General features: G+C 45.8%; 1 protein-coding gene across 2 annotated transcripts in view; it reads right to left on the bottom strand.

Annotated features, from left to right (window-relative positions):
- Positions 1-710: 710 nt before the first annotated feature.
- igf2bp3 (insulin-like growth factor 2 mRNA binding protein 3) overlaps positions 711-19010 on the bottom strand; it is a 37994-nt gene continuing 19694 nt past the window's right edge. The window contains exons 7-15 of one of the 2 annotated variants that reach the window (XM_079570549.1): positions 15933-16067; positions 14240-14362; positions 12493-12628; positions 10138-10266; positions 9553-9672; positions 7713-7787; positions 6622-6753; positions 4073-4186; positions 711-2310 (exon numbers count right to left, since the gene is read on the bottom strand). In XM_079570549.1, coding sequence (XP_079426675.1) covers positions 2188-2310; positions 4073-4186; positions 6622-6753; positions 7713-7787; positions 9553-9672; positions 10138-10266; positions 12493-12628; positions 14240-14362; positions 15933-16067 — 1087 coding nt within the window. In that variant the 3' untranslated portion in view covers positions 711-2187. The remainder of the gene's footprint in view (positions 2311-4072; positions 4187-6621; positions 6754-7712; positions 7788-9552; positions 9673-10137; positions 10267-12492; positions 12629-14239; positions 14363-15932; positions 16068-19010) is intronic. The other variant, XM_079570550.1, reaches the window with a different exon arrangement.

Here is a 19010-nt window from a genome sequence, read left to right as displayed (position 1 = left end):
ACGAGCATGACTGCTGAAGGGAAGAAAACAACACGCTCGTTTCCAGTTCAATCGGAGTCCATTCACTGAAAGCCAAGAGCCGCACCGGCCCACCTTTACAACTGTCAAACCAAAGAAAACTCAAGGATTTGCTCCTTCTACTACCAAATGCAAAAACCAGAAAGAAAAAGAGTTCCGATATATGTACGCCACACCACTGAGAAGAAAGCAGGAAAAAAAATACTTTTTTTTTTTTTTTTAAGTTTCAATTAAGAGGATATTCAACAGCGGAAAGAAAATATTTAGGAGACTTTTCATTTATTTAGGGAAAACTGGGTTCAAAATCATAAAAGAATGCCTCTATTTCATATATGTGTCTAAGGAGGTAGATCGGACGAACGCTCGGGAGGGGGACACTGCCAAAACTATGTTCACAAAAACTGAGGAAAACTAAACCAAAAAACAACACTTGAACTCAAAATTTCCAGTAGTTATTGACAGGACTTCTTCTTAGATGTTTTTTCTTTTCTTTTTACTTTAAAGCTATTTCTGCAGGTTTTGATACTTTTTCTCTCATACTGAAGAAACTTAAAAAAAACTGCCAATACAAAAAAAGGATCACTTTAGGTCTGGAAACTAACACGCAGACGTTCTTTTGTGTAGTAAAACTGAGCTGCCGTTGATTTTCACTAAATTTCGCCGTGAAGTGGCATAAAGAAATCAATAACTTACGACAGAAGAGAATGACTTGTTCCACAATGATATACCACCCATATAACTTCATAATTAAATCTAGATTAGCCAAAACTACACAAAATTGTGGTTTCAAGTGTGATAAACGGCGCGTTTCTTTTGGCAGTGTGGACCTTGTGCCCCTCGGTGTAGTGCCCCCGGTGGACGAGCTGAGGTATGGAGCGCTCGGGCTGAGGTAGAGCATTTTTTTCTACTGTGGAAGCGTGGACACATTAAACATAACCATACATTCCGCTAACCAAATTTTTGCCAAGATCATTGCCTTTTCAGATTCCTTTCCGGCCTGTGTCACAGAACTGGGGCCGCTTGTTTGTTTTTTTCTTTCGTCGTTTTACAGATCACATATTGATACGTACTGAAGGTTCTAATTAGCTAAGTCCTTCTCATAAACACAAAACAAAATGTCTCTTATCCGTGTGACGCCCCCTACCCTCGGCATGCGGAGATATTCTTTACAGGTGACGAAAACAAAAGGCAGTCCAGAAGGCGGGGAGGGGGGCGGGGCCGGACCGGACCAGGGCGGAGCCCAGGCCCGGACCTGGCAAATCAAAGTACCGATAATGTTGAGTCCCAAAAATCAAATGGCATCGCTGCTGTTGGGAACGGTTGGCATGGTAACTAGTCTCGAGTTGGTTATTCTGGGATGGAGCCTCGGGAGAAAAACCAAGGTCATTTTGTGATCAGCGTGAGCTGCGCCAAGACGACCCGACTCCTGCCACCTACAGCGTGGAAGGGGAAGGGCAGGCGACAGCGGACCCAATTTTAACTTTTCTTAAAAAAATAAAAAATGTTCAAAGACTATCAGCTTTATAAAGTATACAAAATACCACAAAAGCAAAATAAAAAAGAAAGGAACATTTTTCCATATATATAATCATTTTCTTTTTTCTTGAGGTACTAGATCCTGAGGTAGTTGCGTATAATGCATATTCAATTGCTTTTTCAGGGCAGCAGCGGGCACCATTTCACTGAGTCAGTGCACTGCCCTCACCTCCAAATATATATACTTCTATGTGTATAGGTCTATCTATAAAATGCATCCGAATTTATAAAATGCCCCTATCGTCAAGGCCAGGACCCCGAAAGAGCCCCACTCTGAAGCTAATCTTTTCCCATACTGGCAACCCAATCAGAGCCAACCCTCCCCCCCAAATAAATCTCTATGGCCCAACATGGACCTCCATCGCAATGCCTTTTTCCCCAGAAAACGGAGCCAAAAGCTTTAACAACCACTGAAACACTAAGGAGAAACCAAAGATACTGTCGAGTCCCCGTCAGGGCTGAAGCACCACACCACTGAAGGGGTACGTGTGTGTTAGGGACCAACTGAAAAGGGCCTCTAGGACCATGAGGGTAGTCTGAGGTCAAGGCAATGACTACAGGCGCCACAGACAGTTCAAGTAAGATCCTTCAAGATGATGGCACCTCCATGTGGCAGTGTGGACCCTGGAGCCCTCACTTCCTGCGGGGGACCGGGGGCTGGGGCCCGGGCCCGGGCCCAGGGCCGCCTGGGGGCTTCGCCTGTTGCTGCTGCCTGCGCACCTGAGCCAGGATCTCCTGGATCTTCCTCTGGGCCAGCTACGAAGAGACAAGAACGGTTAGACACCTACCTCACATAGTCCACATGGGAGTGAATTATAAAACTAAACCCTCAGACCGGGCTCCGCTAAACCCTCAGACCGGGCTCCGCTAAACCCTCAGACCGGGCTCCCCTAAACCCTAAGACCGGGCTCCGCTAAACCCTCAGACCGGGCTCCGCTAAACCCTCAGACCGGGCTCCCCTAAACCCTAAGACCGGGCTCCGCTAAACCCTCAGTCCGGGCTCCGCTAAATCCTCAGACCGGGCTCCTCTAAACCCTCAGCCCGGGGTCCGCTAAACCCTCAGACCGGGCTCTCCGAAACCCTCAGACCGGGCTCCGCTAAACCCTCAGCCCGGGCTTCGCTAAACCCTCAGCCCGGGCTCCGCTAAACCTTCAGCCCGGGCTCCGCTAAACCTTCAGACCGGGCTCCGCTAAACCCTCAGCCCGGCCTTCGCTAAACCCTCAGACCGGGCTCCGCTAAACCTTCAGCCCGGGCTCCGCTAAACCCTCAGCCCGGCCTTCGCTAAACCCTCAGACCGGGCTCCGCTAAACCCTCAGCCCGGCCTTCGCTAAACCCTCAGACCGGGCTCCGCTAAACCCTCAGACCGGGCTCCTCTAAACCCTCAGCCCGGGCTTCGCTAAACCCTCAGACCGGGCTCCGCTAAACCCTCAGCCCGGCCTTCGCTAAACCCTCAGACCGGGCTCCGCTAAACCCTCAGCCCGGGCTTCGCTAAACCCTCAGACCAGGCTCCTCTAAACCCTCAGCCCGGGCTCCGCTAAACCCTCAGACCGGGCTCCGCTAAACCCTCAGACCGGGCTCCGCTAAACCCTCAGACCGGGCTCCGCTAAACCCTCAGACCGGGCTCCGCTAAACCCTCAGACCGGGCTCCGCTAAACCCTCAGACCGGGCTCCTCTAAACCCTCAGCCCGGGCTCCGCTAAACCCTCAGACCGGGCTCCGCTAAACCCTCAGACCGGGCTCCGCTAAACCCTAAGACCGGGTTCCCCTAAACCCTAAGACCGGGTTCCCCTAAACCCTAAGACCGGGTTCCCCTAAACCCTAAGACCGGGTTCCCCTAAACCCTCAGACCGGGCTCCGCTAAACCCTAAGACCGGGCTTCGCTAAACCCTCAGTCCGGGCTTCGCTAAACCCTAAGACCGGGTTCCCCTAAACCCTAAGACCGGGTTCCCCTAAACCCTAAGACCGGGTTCCCCTAAACCCTAAGACCGGGTTCCCCTAAACCCTCAGACCGGGCTCCGCTAAACCCTCAGACCGGGCTCCGCTAAACCCTCAGACCGGGCTCCGCTAAACCCTCAGACCGGGCTCCGCTAAACCCTCAGACCGGGCTCCGCTAAACCCTCAGACCGGGCTTCTCTAAACCCTCAGACCGGGCTCCCCTAAACCCTCAGACCGGGCTCTCCTAAACCCTCAGACCGGGCTCCCCTAAACCCTCAGACCGGGCTCCGCTAAACCCTCAGACCGGGCTTCTCTAAACCCTCAGACCGGGCTCCCCTAAACCCTCAGACCGGGCTCCGCTAAACCCTCAGACCGGGCTCCGCTAAACCCTCAGACCGGGCTCCGCTAAACCCTCAGCCCGGCCTTCGCTAAACCCTCAGACCGGGCTTCGCTAAACCCTCAGACCGGGCTCCGCTAAACCCTCAGACCGGGCTCTGCTAAACCCTCAGACCGGGCTCCCCTAAACCCTCAGACCGGGCTCCTCTAAACCCTCAGCCCGGGCTCCGCTAAACCCTCAGACTCACCTGACAGGCAAAAAAGTGTCCGGTGATTTTGACCACAACTTGGTCGTTCTCGTCAGGCGTCTGGTCTCTGGGCACCACCACCTCGGCACAGGACAGGTTCTGCAGCTCCGTCACCTACAGACGTTCACACGTTAAAACACAGGTGGAAAACAGCCATGGCTTAAAGGGATGTTTCAGGATTTTTGACATAGAGCCTCATTTCCTCGTTATCCAGAGTGTTGCTGATTTCTGGAGATATTTTTTTTGTTTTTCATGCAGTTCTTATGTTTGAAGAGTTTCGTGGCGCTAGACTAGTACAAGGCTAGCACATTTCTATGGTATCAGCTAGCCTGCATTAAAAACAGTGTGACCCGCTCCACAGTGCACCTGAGGCAAATCATTTATAACACCAGACTAACCATATAAATGTCTGTGTCCATAGAATCATTTTTTGGAATATAACTGACCTGCATCACATGAATGACCGCATTTTGAGGGACTATTTTCTAGCAGATCACTCCGCCGCTGCGTAGCTTATACAACCATGAAGCTGATGCTGCTCAAATACAAGTTATTTTAAATACAAAATGGTTAAAATTATTCTATCGACACATACATTTATATGGTTAGTCTGGTGTTATAAGTGATTTGCCTCAGGTGTGTGGAGTGGGTCACACTGTATTTAATGCAGGCTAGCTGACATCGTAGAAGCTAGCCTTGCACTAGCCCAGCGCCATGAAACTCTTCAAATATAAGAACTGCCTGAATTACAAATAAAAAATGAAATATCCCTTTAAGTCAGTTCTTCACACTGGAACACTCCCATCTGCTGCTCTGTGCTCAGAGCTTTGAGCTGCTAGTGCATCTGCACACCCAGTGGGATGAGCAGGTTTTCACTTTAGTCATGGTACTGTACAATTCTACATATATACCATTGATCTAGTGGCAGTTGGCACTACTGGCTTGTACGGTCTTTTATTCTGCATGTTTTAGGGCTGGGACAAAATATTGTTTGTATTGTAATGTGATACTTCCTCAAATATGACAAGACTTTCTATCCTTGTGTTAGGAGGCTTTTTTATCATCACTCCTTTGTTTCCAGTAACAGTTACACAGCACTTTATAACATTAAGTTTTAATGCACTTTTCAATCTTAACACTTAATAAATGTCGAAAGCATTTTATTTATACATTTTGGACAAACTACTGTTTCTTTTTACACATGTTAAGGTTAACATATTACCCCTCATAGTTACTTATTGTATCGCAATACGTACCAGATCGGCCCTGAGTATCGTGACAAAAGTGGATCGTCCGATCCCTGGTATTCCTATTGTGCATTTGTTGAAGAGCTGTGCCTGCACGGTCATCCTGCCTGCAGGCTGCATTCTGACAGTACACATGTGGAGGCGGCACAAGCTCAATCTCATGAAGGAGCCATCTCCTGCTGCCTCCACTGATCTATGTGAAATCCAAACCAAAAGTGGCTTTGGTGGCAACGACAGAAAAACATGAGGCATGCTGCTTCATGGTATGCTGCCACATACAAACACATCATTTTTCAAAAGTAAATATTTAGTGGATTTGTGGTGTGCTTGATTGGATCGGACTCTTACCAAGTTCCCTGCATTTGTGCCCAGAGCAAGTTTCCCCTTGTGGGACAACAACGTTTATCTGATCTCATTTTAGAAAGCACATGTTGTGATTTTTAAGAAAATTAGTCCTAGATGATACATGTGTAATATATTAGATATTGTTACAAGGTAATTTAGCATTTTCAAGACCTTAAAAAAGTTTTTTAAGGTTTTGTAAATGTTTCAGGGGATCCTGAATCCCCATGTGGGTCCAGTGGGCACATGGGAATCCATGGGGATTCAGGATTGTGACGTCATATCGCTAAGCATCATGGGATTTGCAGCAAGCTTTTCTCTTATAAACAAAGGGAGATTTAAAAGTATAGTACTGCAGTTACTGACAATAAAACATTGGAACACTACAGTGTATTTACCAGCAGTGACTCAGCAGTGAATGGAGCTGTCCCATGGCTTTTTTCTCCCCTTCTGTTTTAACTAATGTTATTTAGTCTATGTAAAGGTTTGCTAGTACAACAAACATGGCAGATCTCCATGGTAGCAGTGAATTTATAACATTCCAGTGCAAACTCTATTAAGAGCATGCTGAACACAATCAGGAAACGTTCATCCAATAATATACTGAACAAAATGCAGAGTTTTCTCTTCTTGTTTGCTATTCTCTCAGCCTGTACCTCCCAAATGCAAAACGGGCGAGGAATAGCAACATGAGGCACACTAGGACCCTGTGGGAACGGCATCTGCAGCCAGAGAGAAAAGCAGCAGCACAGACCCTCTGTCGACCGATGTAGAGTGACGTCTTGTTTGTTTGGCAAACCAAAACTTTTGCAAGAAATGAACTGATAATTCTACTAAACTGAGGAGTGGAAAGGATTTGACATGCGCAGAAATCAACATACTCTCGAATAAAGCATTAAGTTTGCACGTTAATGCATGTTTGTTCAGATTTGATTTGATGGAGTAGGATTGTTGCATTACCGTTTTGCCGCCCTTCCCGATGACGCGGCCGGCAGCAAACGAGGGAACTTTGATGTGCGCTTCCAGCTTCACCTCCTCTTTAGGTCCAAAGAAGTTCTCCTCCTTTAGCTTACTGAAGATACGGCACTGGGCCTGCAGGGGGGAAAACATCAATGTCATGCATCAGGCCATCTTAAACTAGACAGTTCAAAACTAGCATTTGATATTTTCAACATAAAAAAAAAAACACACACTGCAGCCCAATAAATGTGTGTAGCTGCATTTAATTCATTCAGCCGTTAATTTGGCTGAAAAATACATCAAACGTGACTTCACCCCATTGAAAAAATTGATTTATTTAGGATGATTATTTGTGCGTCTATTGGCTTGGTGTTACTCCTACTGACCCGGACATGGACGTATTCTTCAACGTGATGTTTACATATGACTCAGGATTGTCCATCAGGAACTCACTCCTAATCCTGAGGTATTTCATAATTGTACACTATCACTTCCATACTGAGACATGTTCCTACCTGAACTACTCACATAACTGTATTTAAATGGGGAAAACGTGGAAGAGCTCCATAGAGGAGAGGAGGAGAGGCTACATGCTAATCGTTGGTCTTTTTGCGTGACCGAGCGCATGCGTAGAGACCAGACAGTTGTGCACTGGTCTCAGGTAAGAACATATCTCAGTGTGTAGAAACGGCGGCCTGTTCCCTTAATATGGAAATAACGAGAGGAGAAGTCACGTGACCTCTGGAGAGTTCATTCTGGATGGTTGACCCGACACTTTATTTTTCAGGGGCTTTTACTCAGATACTCTGTGACAAGGCAACATGAAGGCTCAGGGAACTCCCTACATTCCGTGTGGTTTAGTAAGGTTTCCATAGATTTGCATTTGTTTACCTTGGACCGGTGTCAAGAGTTTGCAAGAACAGAAGGTTTCAAATCTGTTTGAACATGGTTTTCATACAAAAGTATTAGAAACAGCTTTGGTTTAGTTGTAGTTTTGTCATAGCCTTCCTGGGGCTAAAAGCTCAATAATTAGAGAGCGGTCTACAGCGTGGCTTTAAATAGAGACAGAATAGCAGAGGGTAGGGCGGTACCTTAAACTGTGCCTCTGGGGGGCCCACGATGATGGCAGTCCGGTGCTGACAGTCCTTTCCTTCTGCAGGCGCAATCTGAGCACAAGCACCAACACTTTTAGACACTTTTTCACCTGGAATCTTTAAATCAGGCAAAACCAACACTTTACTGTTGAAATGCATTATGTTGATCTAAGGAAAGCTTTTATACTGAGGAGTTGCAGTATTGTGATGCCTTTAATAATAATAAGAATAATAATAATATCATCATCACGTTGTGTTAGTGTGTTCTTCTATAGACCACTAGATGTGAGAAAATTATTTATGACCAAACCAAAATGTATGTCTGGATGGGTTTTCTCCGGTTTCCCTCATCACCCCAAAACATGCACAATAGGTGAATCCTCGAGCCAGGTGATTCTGACCATCAGCCTGGCTCCACTGTTCTTTATAGGTCATCTCAGAGGTGTCGAAGGATGGGTCGAATGCAGAGGACACATTAGCATTAGCTACGGGACAATAAAGTTCACTTTGTGTTATGCAAACTGGGACCATCTTGGTCCAAACAGTACACGCATGGTCTCAAGCCAAACAAACCCTTTTAAACCCCCGTAGATCATCAGGCCCTGGCGGTACCACCACTGCAATATACTTGAAAAGTACAGTATACTAAGCTTTGACAACTTGATCAGGTACACGGTGATATCCACTTGGTTCACAAAATCCATAATGTACATATGTACATATGTACAGCTATGCTCAGCTAACAAACAGAGCATTAAGGTCTGTATGCAGGGGTGACTGCAATGTTCCTAAAAGAAAGTCTGCAATGTTCCTAAAAGAAAGTCTGCAATGTTCCTAAAAGAAAGTCTACCATGTTCCTAAAAGAAAGTCTGCAATGTTCCTAAAAGAAAGTCTGCCATGTTCCTAAAAGAAAGTCTGCAATGTTCCTAAAGAAAGTCTGCAATGTTCCTAAAAGAAAGTCTGCCATGTTCCTAAAAGAAAGTCTGCAATGTTCCTAAAAGAAAGTCTGCAATGTTCCTAAAAGAAAGTCTGCCATGTTCCTAAAAGAAAGTCTGCAATGTTCCATAAAGAAAGTCTGCAATGTTCCATAAAGAAAGTCTGCAATGTTCCATAAAGAAAGTCTGCAATGTTCCATAAAGAAAGTCTGCAATGTTCCATAAAGAAAGTCTGCAATGTTCCATAAAGAAAGTCTGCCATGTTCTTAAAAGAAAGTCTGCATTGTTCCATAAAAAAAGTCTGCCTTCTCCCAGTCAGTCTTTCCCTACAAAGCCATCAAAGTGGAACGGGCTCCCAGACAATCTAAAGCACAATGCAGATGTTCACAGCTTCTCTCGGGCTCAAAGACTGGCTTTGAGACCACCAGGCCTGCCCACACTAACAGTACCAGACAGGTATTTGGCATCAGATGATCCCCTCGCGGGTACCGTCTGATGGCTATTACACTGTATTGTGTTTTAATGTGTAATGAGGATTTTGAAATAAAAATAAAGTGCTACACACTGTTAACACTGCACACTAATTGGTAATTTGCACTTCTTACACTATTTGTATATTGTACTTTATTTGTAAACTGCCTTTTTATATTGTATGAACTGCCTTTTGTTTTGTAATTTTAACTCTTATGGAATTTTAATTGTGTAGGTCTACAGAGTGCTAAATCTGGTGCAGACATATTTTTAATGTAACTGCACATTGTCAGCGACCACAAGGGGGCAGCCCAAGTCCACGCATCACCTCAGGCAAACCACCCCTGTCTCCCTTGTTAGGGTTGTGTGCATGTTAGTGCTTGGGCTGATGCCTCTGATGGATATAGATGGAGGTGTTGATCAGGGCTCACCTTGATGGAGGCCCCGGCGAAGTGCGACAGCTGCCTGATGTGCTGGCCCTGCCTCCCAATGATGGCCCCCACAGCGTGAGCCGGGATGAACAGGTGCACAGATTCACACTCTTGCTGGGACTGAGGAGAGACACCATTGGCATTCTTCAATAACCAGGAAAAAAACATTACAATAAAGAAAACAGATAAAGCATAATATTAAGCTGACCGACCAGCACCACTCGCTCACTACATTCACCCATTAGTGACTCATCATTACACACATCAGTCTGACACTGTATAGACAAAACACAACACAAACCACTTGTATTTGTATGACTTTGCTGAACACTTTGTAATAGTAATATTAATACTAGTAAATCCAGAGTCTATGTTACACTGGGCAGTGAGGCCCCATTCATCTCACTGCTGTAATGAGGGGGTAAATATCAAACTCATTTAGAATCAGGTCGAAAAGAATCATTCATTGCACGCTATTGCACTTCCTGAATTCTACACTGCATCATGTTAGACCTAAAAGCTGACAAAAAAGTACAGTTCCATCAATGATCCAAACCCATGTGATGAGGAATGGTGAGGCCTTACCCCGAAGGACGAAGGCCCTCCATGAGCCCCCGGGGGCATGTTGGACATGGAGGGGCCCATACACGAGGCCCCAGGAGGAAACAGACCCAGAGCGTTCAGGTTCAGGCCTGGGATCATCGTCGACTGTAGCTTCAACACAAAACACACAGTCACTCACAAACGGGGAAGAAACGTGTGCACGAGAGATCACAGAAACGTAAAGACCGCTTTGTGTTTCATTTACAAAACGGGGGATTTGTTCTGAGGAACAGTTTTCAGTTCCTGTTCTCATTTTGTCCTTGTGTACAGTATAATAATCACAGAAATGTGTCTAGAATCTCTATGAAGAACTGTGATTTCAGGCGCACACACTAAATTGTTAAAGGATCCGTTTGCCGCCACATAAAGGCCACACTCGTCCATAAGCTGTAGCCGTCCACACAGGCAGCAGCAGAAAAGCTTTTCAATTCTTTCAATTCTTTAACCTCTTAACCTCGGCCTGAACATTTTCTTCAGCTCCGCTTTACCCAAATCTAAAAGCTTCTCGGCTGGAGCTTACTACAGGCCAGTGGGACGCCTCACTTGAAAGACTTTTCCTCGTGTTGTCATCACGTTTGCGCTACTTATTCATCCCTGTTTTGACGCCTGTTTTGCTTTTGTTGCCGTTTAGATGTTTTTAAAAGACGCTTTTTAGATTTGGGTAAGGTCGAACTGGAGGAAATGTGCTTGGTTCAGGCGGGGGTTAAGAGGTTAAACCCCTGTGCGTTTACTCGGGGCCCTGTCCCAATACCGATGATGGGTGCGAGTGCGTAGGGCGTCCCAATGCTCCAGAGGGGTCTTTGGTCCCGCCCCCTTTGCACCCCTGATCCGCACTTCGCCAAAGCCTGCATCCAAGGGGACTTTGGTCTGTACCGCAAAGAATTATGGGCTGTATGCTTTGCCAAAGAGACAGAACAATGGCTGCGGGTCTTGTGCCAAAATATTTCAACTTTTCTTACGCTGTATATGCGTAAATACAATCAAGGTTACTTGGAAAGAAGCATAAATATCGGATGAAACCGGTATTTATTTATTTAACAATTTCATTGCTTTTTTTGTGCAGTCGCTCATATAAAAATCTATTTCAACTTTTCACTTCAAAAAACTTGGGATGTATAAAAACATAAAACTTACCAGATACCAGTTAGTCACCCACTCCACGTTTAAAATTTCAATTACACAGCGAGCTCAAATAAATCCTTAATATCCAATATACATTTATTTTAACGTGTTTTAACACTTCAAACAAGTGCACACTTCATAGAGGAGCGTAGGGCGCAGTGTGGGTATTGGGACGGGCCCTCCCAGGGGGTGTGGCCGTGTTTCCAGCCGCCCTCCTCGGCCTGTCTGCGCTCGCCGGGCCCCTGGTGAACCGCTCGAGGCTAGCTTTTGACGCGTTTAGCTTGCGCTTCCCCTTCTCCCTCCATAATATTCCAGCAGTGCGAAAAGTGATTGTATTTATTTAGCATCCTGCTGGCCCCGCCCCGTGTGCAGCAGACAGACATGGGGTTTGTCTCCTGTCTGTTATTGTGCAGATGAGTGGGAGACGTCTGAAAGGAACCAGTGAGAGTCTCCATCATCCCCTCAGCTTTATGTTTGGATTTGGAGCCGTTTCTCACGCCGGAGTTCTTTCATTAGAAATAACTGTGTTTTTGGATAGTTATTGGTAGCGGTAGTTATTGGTAGCGTGACACAGTGGTAATTTCGTCGACTAAAATATTTAGTCTTAATTTTAGTCAAAGTGATATTTTTTCCGACTAAAATTGGACTAAAACTAAATTAAAAGTTTCTCATGAGACTAAAACTATGACTAAAATGTCCAGATATTTTAGTCGACTAAAATAAGACTAAATAAAAATGAAGAGGAGAGACTAAAATCATCCAAACTTCTATTGAGCGTCTGAAAGAGCCTCATATGTAAATTCTCTGCCAAAGGATCAGCTCTGAGCTTTGTTCATGTGGAGCATGAAGCAGAGGAACCAGATTAAACATGATTATAATGAATATTATCAATGCAAAGTCGACTAAATTAGTCTTAAATTTAGTCGACTACATTTACTTGCAATTTTAGTCGACTAAAACTAGGCTAAAATCGAATTACATTTTCGTCAAAAGACTAAGACTAAAACTAAATTAAAATATGTTGTCAAAATTAACACTGGCGTGACACAACATTCAGTATGACCATAAAATCTATTGTTTAAGCTGTAAGCATCAAAGCGTGTGAAAAAAGTGTCAGCTTACAGTCCGGAAATGACGGGAATCATCCCCTGCTTTAACTTTGCGTGAACATTGCAATGTAGAAAAACCTGCGTGGCTGAGCGGCTCGTCACTTACACTCATGGCAGACATGTCGCTGTCGTAGGCCTCGCGGACCTTCTTCATCACCTCCTCCTGAGCACTGGCGCAGTTCTCAATGGGCCCCAGGGTGGTGAGCGTTCTCTCCGGGTTGTGCATGGTCAGGTCATAGAGACTGGAGAACGTGAAAAGATGCATGTTGAATGCCTTTGCTATAAAACATCCAGGAAACAGCTTTGCTCATACTCAAGTCTGAGATGTGCTCGTTCTGAATTGTATAAAAGTATCACAAGCCTACACACAACTGCAAAGGGCATCATTTTCTTCAGCCACAGTTACAGTGAGTTCAGAGGCTTTTCAGACCATTTTAAAATATAGCCATCTGATACTAAAATGCTAGATTTATTTCCAAACATAAGACGTAGAAGCCTTTCATTTTGTTCAAAAGAGCCCCTTAGTTGATGACTCACTATAACAACTTCCAACAATATATCAAAAATCTGAATGGTCAGATAATCCTGGACACATGTGAAGATTATCAATGGAGCTTTTTGTATGAAACTACATGAGATTAAAGGTTTAAAGGGGTTTGGCCCTTTTAATTGACTTAACAAAGGCTTTGGATTCTGTAAATCATCAAATACTGTTTAAGCAACTACAGCACATTGGATTTGATTTAAAAAAAAAAAAAAGCCTATAACTGGTTCTCAAACTATCTCTCAAACAGAACACAAGCAGCTGTAGCGGATTGCTTTAAATCAGAGTTTTTAATCAAGTCAGGAAGATTTTGATGAAATTCAAAATTCATTAATAAAACTTACTCTCCCTTAATACCCGCAAAACGTAAGCATATGTTATTTTCTGGGAGGTAAGAAGCTCAACCTTTACATATCCAGACATTTGATGGCACAGTTATAGAACGAGTTTCCTCTTATAAGTACTTGTGTTTTAAAAGTCAATTTCTCATCCAGCCAGAAACCTATGTTTCAAAACTATGCCCCAGCCTTAAATCCAAATGATCATTTTACTGCAGAAACAAATCCTGTATTCCATTGAAATATAGAAAAGAAATTGTTCAAGCTACGTTTTTATCAGTTCCTGACTATGGCGTCACAGTTTATATGCACACTTCACCTTCCGTTCTTAAACCTCTCGATGCTTCTGTCATTCTGCTATTGGATTTATAACTCATCCCGGTCTGCTGTTGGACAAACCGGAGAGAGCAGACCTGTAACTTGTGTATTTAGAAGGGACTTGTTGGGAGGCTTCCTGATTATTTCACATGTGAACTAAACTACAGCTCAAGTCGATACAACACTAGGTCACATGTCTGTTTAGTTCTAAAAAAACTCATAAAGAGGCACAGGAAAAAGAGGCTTTTCTTATTATGCTGCCCACAAGTGGAACAAACTACGAAGACTTTTACAATTGAACTCTTTAGTGCCTCTGTCACATCTAAAATGCTTCGTACGATATTTGTATTAACATTTTACTGTAAATACTGTATTGTTGCGCTCACTGGGCCTTCCCTGTGCTGTGTCGTGATGGGCAGAGTAACCATGTAATTCTCTTCCATATCAGGTCATTTCTTTGAGACAAGAGAATTAGTGATGCATGTATGCGGCAGGTGGCGGTGACAGTGGCATTGTGACTATAAGGTGTTCCTGTTCATGACACTTTGATGAAGACTGAACGTCGCCTACAGAGCTGCTGGTGGTGTGCCTCGCGATTTTTTCAATGAAAAAAAATGTGCCTTGATCTAGAACCTTTGATTTAACAGACTCACGAGGAGATGGTGATGCGTGTGCCCGTGTCCAGTTCAATCTTCTTCAGGTTGCGGCCCTCCTTCCCGATCAGACGGCCCACAAAGTTATTATGCACCAGTATCTTCATGGGCACTTCTTCATTGCTGTGGAGAGAAGGAGGACGTTGAAATCAGCTGCAGCGAGAGCAGGGTGGATCAAACAGCTCTGGTTTTGACTGGGAAGCAGAGAGACTTTGCTGTGTGTATATTACAAGCCTGGCACAGCAGCATAACGCTCCACTCCGGCACTGGCGTGGGCTCGTACCGTTTAAGTTGGAGCATTTTGGGTTGACAATGGGCTCAAATGCAACTCAGGCCTTTGTGACAATTTCCAACTTATCTACATTTATTTAAAAAAAATTACCAATACATAGCATCTAGAACTGCTAGAACTCGAGATCCAATCATTCTTCGCAGGGAGGTCGTGCCTTTTCTGATTTCTCAGACTGTTGCGAAGAGGGAGCTACAGACAAATGTGGCGCTAATGTGGTGCTAACGTGAAGCTCTGATGTGGGGTAATGTGGAGCAAATACGGAGTAAATGTGGTGCTAATGTGGAGCTAATGTGGAGCAAATATGGAGTAAATGTGGTGCTAATGTGGAGCAAAATGTGGAGCTAATGTGGAGCAAAATGTGGAGCTAATGTGGAGCTAATGTGGAGCTAATGTGGAGCAAAATGTGGAGCTAATGTGGAGCTAATGTGGAGCAAAATGTGGAGCAAAATGTGGAGCAAAATGTGGAGCTAATGTGGAGCAAAATGTGGAGCAAAATGTGGAGCTAATGTGGAGCTAATGTGGAGCTAATGTGGAGCAAAATGTGGAGCTAATGTGGAGCTAATGTGGAGCAAAATGTGGAGCTAATGTGGAGCTAATGTGGAGCTAATGTGGAGCTAATGTGGAGCAAAATGTGGAGCTAATGTGGAGCAAAATGTAGAGCAAAATGTGGAGCTAATGTGGAGCTAATGTGGAGCTAATGTGGAGCTAAATGTGGAGCTAATGTGGAGCTAATGTGGAGCTAATGTGGAGCAAAATGTGGAGCAAAATGTGGAGCAAAATGTAGAGCAAAATGTGGAGCTAATGTGGAGCTAATGTGGAGCTAATGTGGAGCTAATGTGGAGCTAATGTGGAGCTAATGTGGAGCTAATGTGGAGCTAATGTGGAGCTAATGTGGAGCTAAATGTGGAGCTAATGTGGAGCTAATGTGGAGCTAATGTGGAGCTTATGTGGAGCTAATGTGGAGCTAATGTGGAGCTAATGTGGAGCAAAATGTGGAGCTAATGTGGAGCAAAATGTGGAGCTAATGTGGAGCAAAATGTGGAGCTAAGGTGGAGCAAAATGTGGAGCAAAATGTGGAGCAAAATGTGGAGCTAATGTGGCACTTTTATTTTATTTTAATAGAAACAGAACTATCAAAGGGCACAAACAAAGTGCTAAAAAATGACACTAGCTTGGAGTGAATCGGACACTATGGGGGGGCTGATCAATTACCAATCAATGATCAATAACTCAAAAACGAAGTGTGCACAAACGCTAATTTTGTAAGCACAAACAAATGACACTATTTTGAAGCAAATTGGACCCTATGGGGGGCTAACTTCACACGAGTGATATATCGAGCGGCTGTAATGTGGAGCGAATGGCACTAGTGCTAATGTGCGCTTAATGCTAAACACTTACAACTTTGTGTCCAGGGCTTCTTTATGCATGATCTCCATGATGATCTTGCAGGCGCTGGTGCAGCCTTCTGGAGTGGAGTGGATAGTGATGGGCTTCTCCGCAGCTCCAGCATTCTCCTTTCTGTGGATGTCGATTCTAAACAGCACAAGAACAATTTGTTCAGTTTCTTTTGACAAAGGGTTTTGGAAACATGGAAACACTGCAAAGGTCGTTCTTTCCTAGCAATAAATAGGTTTTTTTTTGCCATGCGTAGGTTTACACGTCCCCACCAATGTTTCAGTATGGCCAAGTTGTCCCCACCAACTTCATTCACATTGTGTGATCTTTCACAAAGACTTGACTCAGATGTGGCACTTTCGGCTTGGGAGAGGACGATCGGCATCACAACACGTTTTGTTTTGTGTTGATTGGTCAAATATTCACGGAGAAATGCATATTTTCAGGTTGTAACGCAGCTTCTGTCTGTGTATGAAGCCTTATTACGTGAGAAGCAGTTACGTGTCCGACGGAAACAAGCCATGTTTCTCCTTTATTTAGGTCGGATGTTTCACTCAACGATCGTTGGTATGCTTGTTCCATAACTTATTTTATTAACAAGTTAAGTGGGAGAGGACAGGACAGAACAGGAGAGAACAGGAGAGAACAGGAGAGGAGAGGAGAGGAGAGGAGAGGGGTCAGGAGAGGAGAGGAGAGGAGAGGACAGGAGAGGAGAGAACAGGAGAGAGGAGAGGACAGAACAGGAGAGAGGAGAGGAGAGAACAGGAGAGAGGAGAGGAGAGAACAGGAGAGAGGAGAGGAGAGAACAGGAGAGGAGAGGAGAGAACAGGAGAGGAGAGGAGAGAACAGGAGAGGAGAGGAGAGGACAGGAGAGGGGTCAGGAGAGGAGAGGAGAGGAGAGAGGAGAGAACAGGAGAGAGGAGAGAACAGGAGAGAGGAGAGAACAGGAGAGAGGAGAGGAGAGGAGAGAACAGGAGAGAGGAGAGGACAGAACAGGAGAGAGGAGAGGAGAGAACAGGAGAGAGGAGAGGAGAGAACAGGAGAGAGGAGAGGAGAGAACAGGAGAGAGGAGAGGACAGAACAGGAGAGGGGAGAGGAGAGGAGAGAACAGGAGAGAGGAGAGGACAGAACAGGAGAGAGGAGAGGAGAGAACAGGAGAGAGGAGAGGAGAGGACAGAACAGGAGAGAGGAGAGGAGAGAACAGGAGAGAGGAGAGGAGAGAACAGGAGAGGAGAGGACAGAACAGAACAGGAGAGAGGAGAGGAGAGAACAGGAGAGGAGAGGAGAGAACAGGAGAGGAGAGGAGAGAACAGGAGAGAGGAGAGGAGAGAACAGGAGAGAGGAGAGGAGAGAACAGGAGAGAGGAGAGGAGAGGAGAGAACAGGAGAGAGGAGAGGACAGAACAGGAGAGAGGAGAGGAGAGAACAGGAGAGGAGAGGACAGAACAGGAGAGAGAAGAGAACAGGAGAGGAGAGAACAGGAGAGGAGAGAACAGGAGAGGAGAGGAGAGGAGAGGAGAGGAGAGGAGAGGAGAGGAGAGGAGAGGACAGAACAGGAGAGGAGAGGAGAGGAGAGAACAGGAGAGGAGAGAACAGAAGAGGAGAGGAGAGGAGAGGAGAGAACAGGAGAGGAGAGAACAGAAGAGGAGAGGAGAGGACAGAACAGGAGAGAGGAGAGGAGAGGACAGGAGAGAGGAGAGGAGAGGAGAGGAGAGGACAGAACAGGAGAGAGGAGAGGAGAGGAGAGGAGGGGAGAGGAGAGGGGAGAGGAGAGGACAGAACAGGAGAGAGGAGGAGAGAGGAGAGGAGAGGCGAGGAGAGGAGAGGGGAGGAGAGAGGAGAGGAGAGGACAGAACAGGAGAGAGGAGAGGAGAGAAGAGAACGGGAGAGGGGAGGAGAGGAGAGGAGAGAATAGGAGAGGAGAGGAGAGGAGAGGGGAGGAGAGAGGAGAGAGGAGAGGAGAGGACAGAACAGGAGGGGAGAGGAGAGGAGAGGAGAGAACAGGAGGGGAGAGGAGAGGAGAGGAGAGGGGAGAGGAGAGGACAGAACAGGAGAGAGGAGGAGAGAGGAGAGGAGGGGAGAGGACAGAACAGGAGGGGAGAGGAGAGGAGAGGAGAGAACAGGAGGGGAGAGGAGAGGAGAGGAGAGAACAGGAGGGGAGAGGAGAGGAGAGGAGAGAACAGGAGGGGAGAGGAGAGGAGAGGAGAGAACAGGAGGGGAGAGGAGAGGAGAGGAGAGAACAGGAGGGGAGAGGAGAGGAGAGGAGAGGAGAGGAGAGGACAGAACAGGAGGGGAGAGGAGAGGAGAGGAGAGAACAGGAGGGGAGAGGAGAGGAGAGGAGAGGGGAGAGGAGAGGACAGAACAGGAGAGAGGAGGAGAGAGGAGAGGAGGGGAGAGGACAGAACAGGAGGGGAGAGGAGAGGAGAGGAGAGAACAGGAGGGGAGAGGAGAGGAGAGGAGAGAACAGGAGGGGAGAGGAGAGGAGAGGAGAGAACAGGAGGGGAGAGGAGAGGAGAGGAGAGAACAGGAGGGGAGAGGAGAGGAGAGGAGAGAACAGGAGGGGAGAGGAGAGTAGAGGAGAGGAGAGGAGAGGACAGAACAGGAGGGGAGAGGAGAGGAGAGGAGAGGAGCGGCTTCTGTGCCATGTTCTCTGAGTGCAGCATTGAGGGGAGGGGCAACACGGGGAGTTTAGAGACTGATTTTCAGTAACAAAACAACTGCAACAAAGAGTCATATTAATATGACTATGTGACAATGTTTGACAAGTCTGGAGGCATTATCTTTGTAAAAAAAATACATATATTTTTTTTTTAACATTTATTTATTTTATATTCAAAGTGTCCCCACCAATAGCAAGAGCAAACCTAGGCCCTTGTTTTTTGCAGTAGCAGAGCCTCCCCAGTGAGAGTATTTACACACTGTTGTGGGTGTTAGCACTAGCCGCGTTAGCTAGTGCATTAGAATTAGCCCATTTATTAAGGAACCATAGTTATGGCTTTCCTACAAAGATGGTGTAGCCATACAGCAGGAGCTAATGTGATAAATAGCTATTTAAATTAGTGACCAGGTGACAGTGATACAG

This window comes from Gobius niger (assembly GCF_951799975.1).
Source record: "Gobius niger genome assembly, chromosome: 14".
Lineage (NCBI taxonomy): Eukaryota > Metazoa > Chordata > Actinopteri > Gobiiformes > Gobiidae > Gobius > Gobius niger.
The sequence above is the reverse complement of the archived record's forward strand: the minus strand, read 5'-3'. Positions and strand labels throughout refer to the sequence as shown.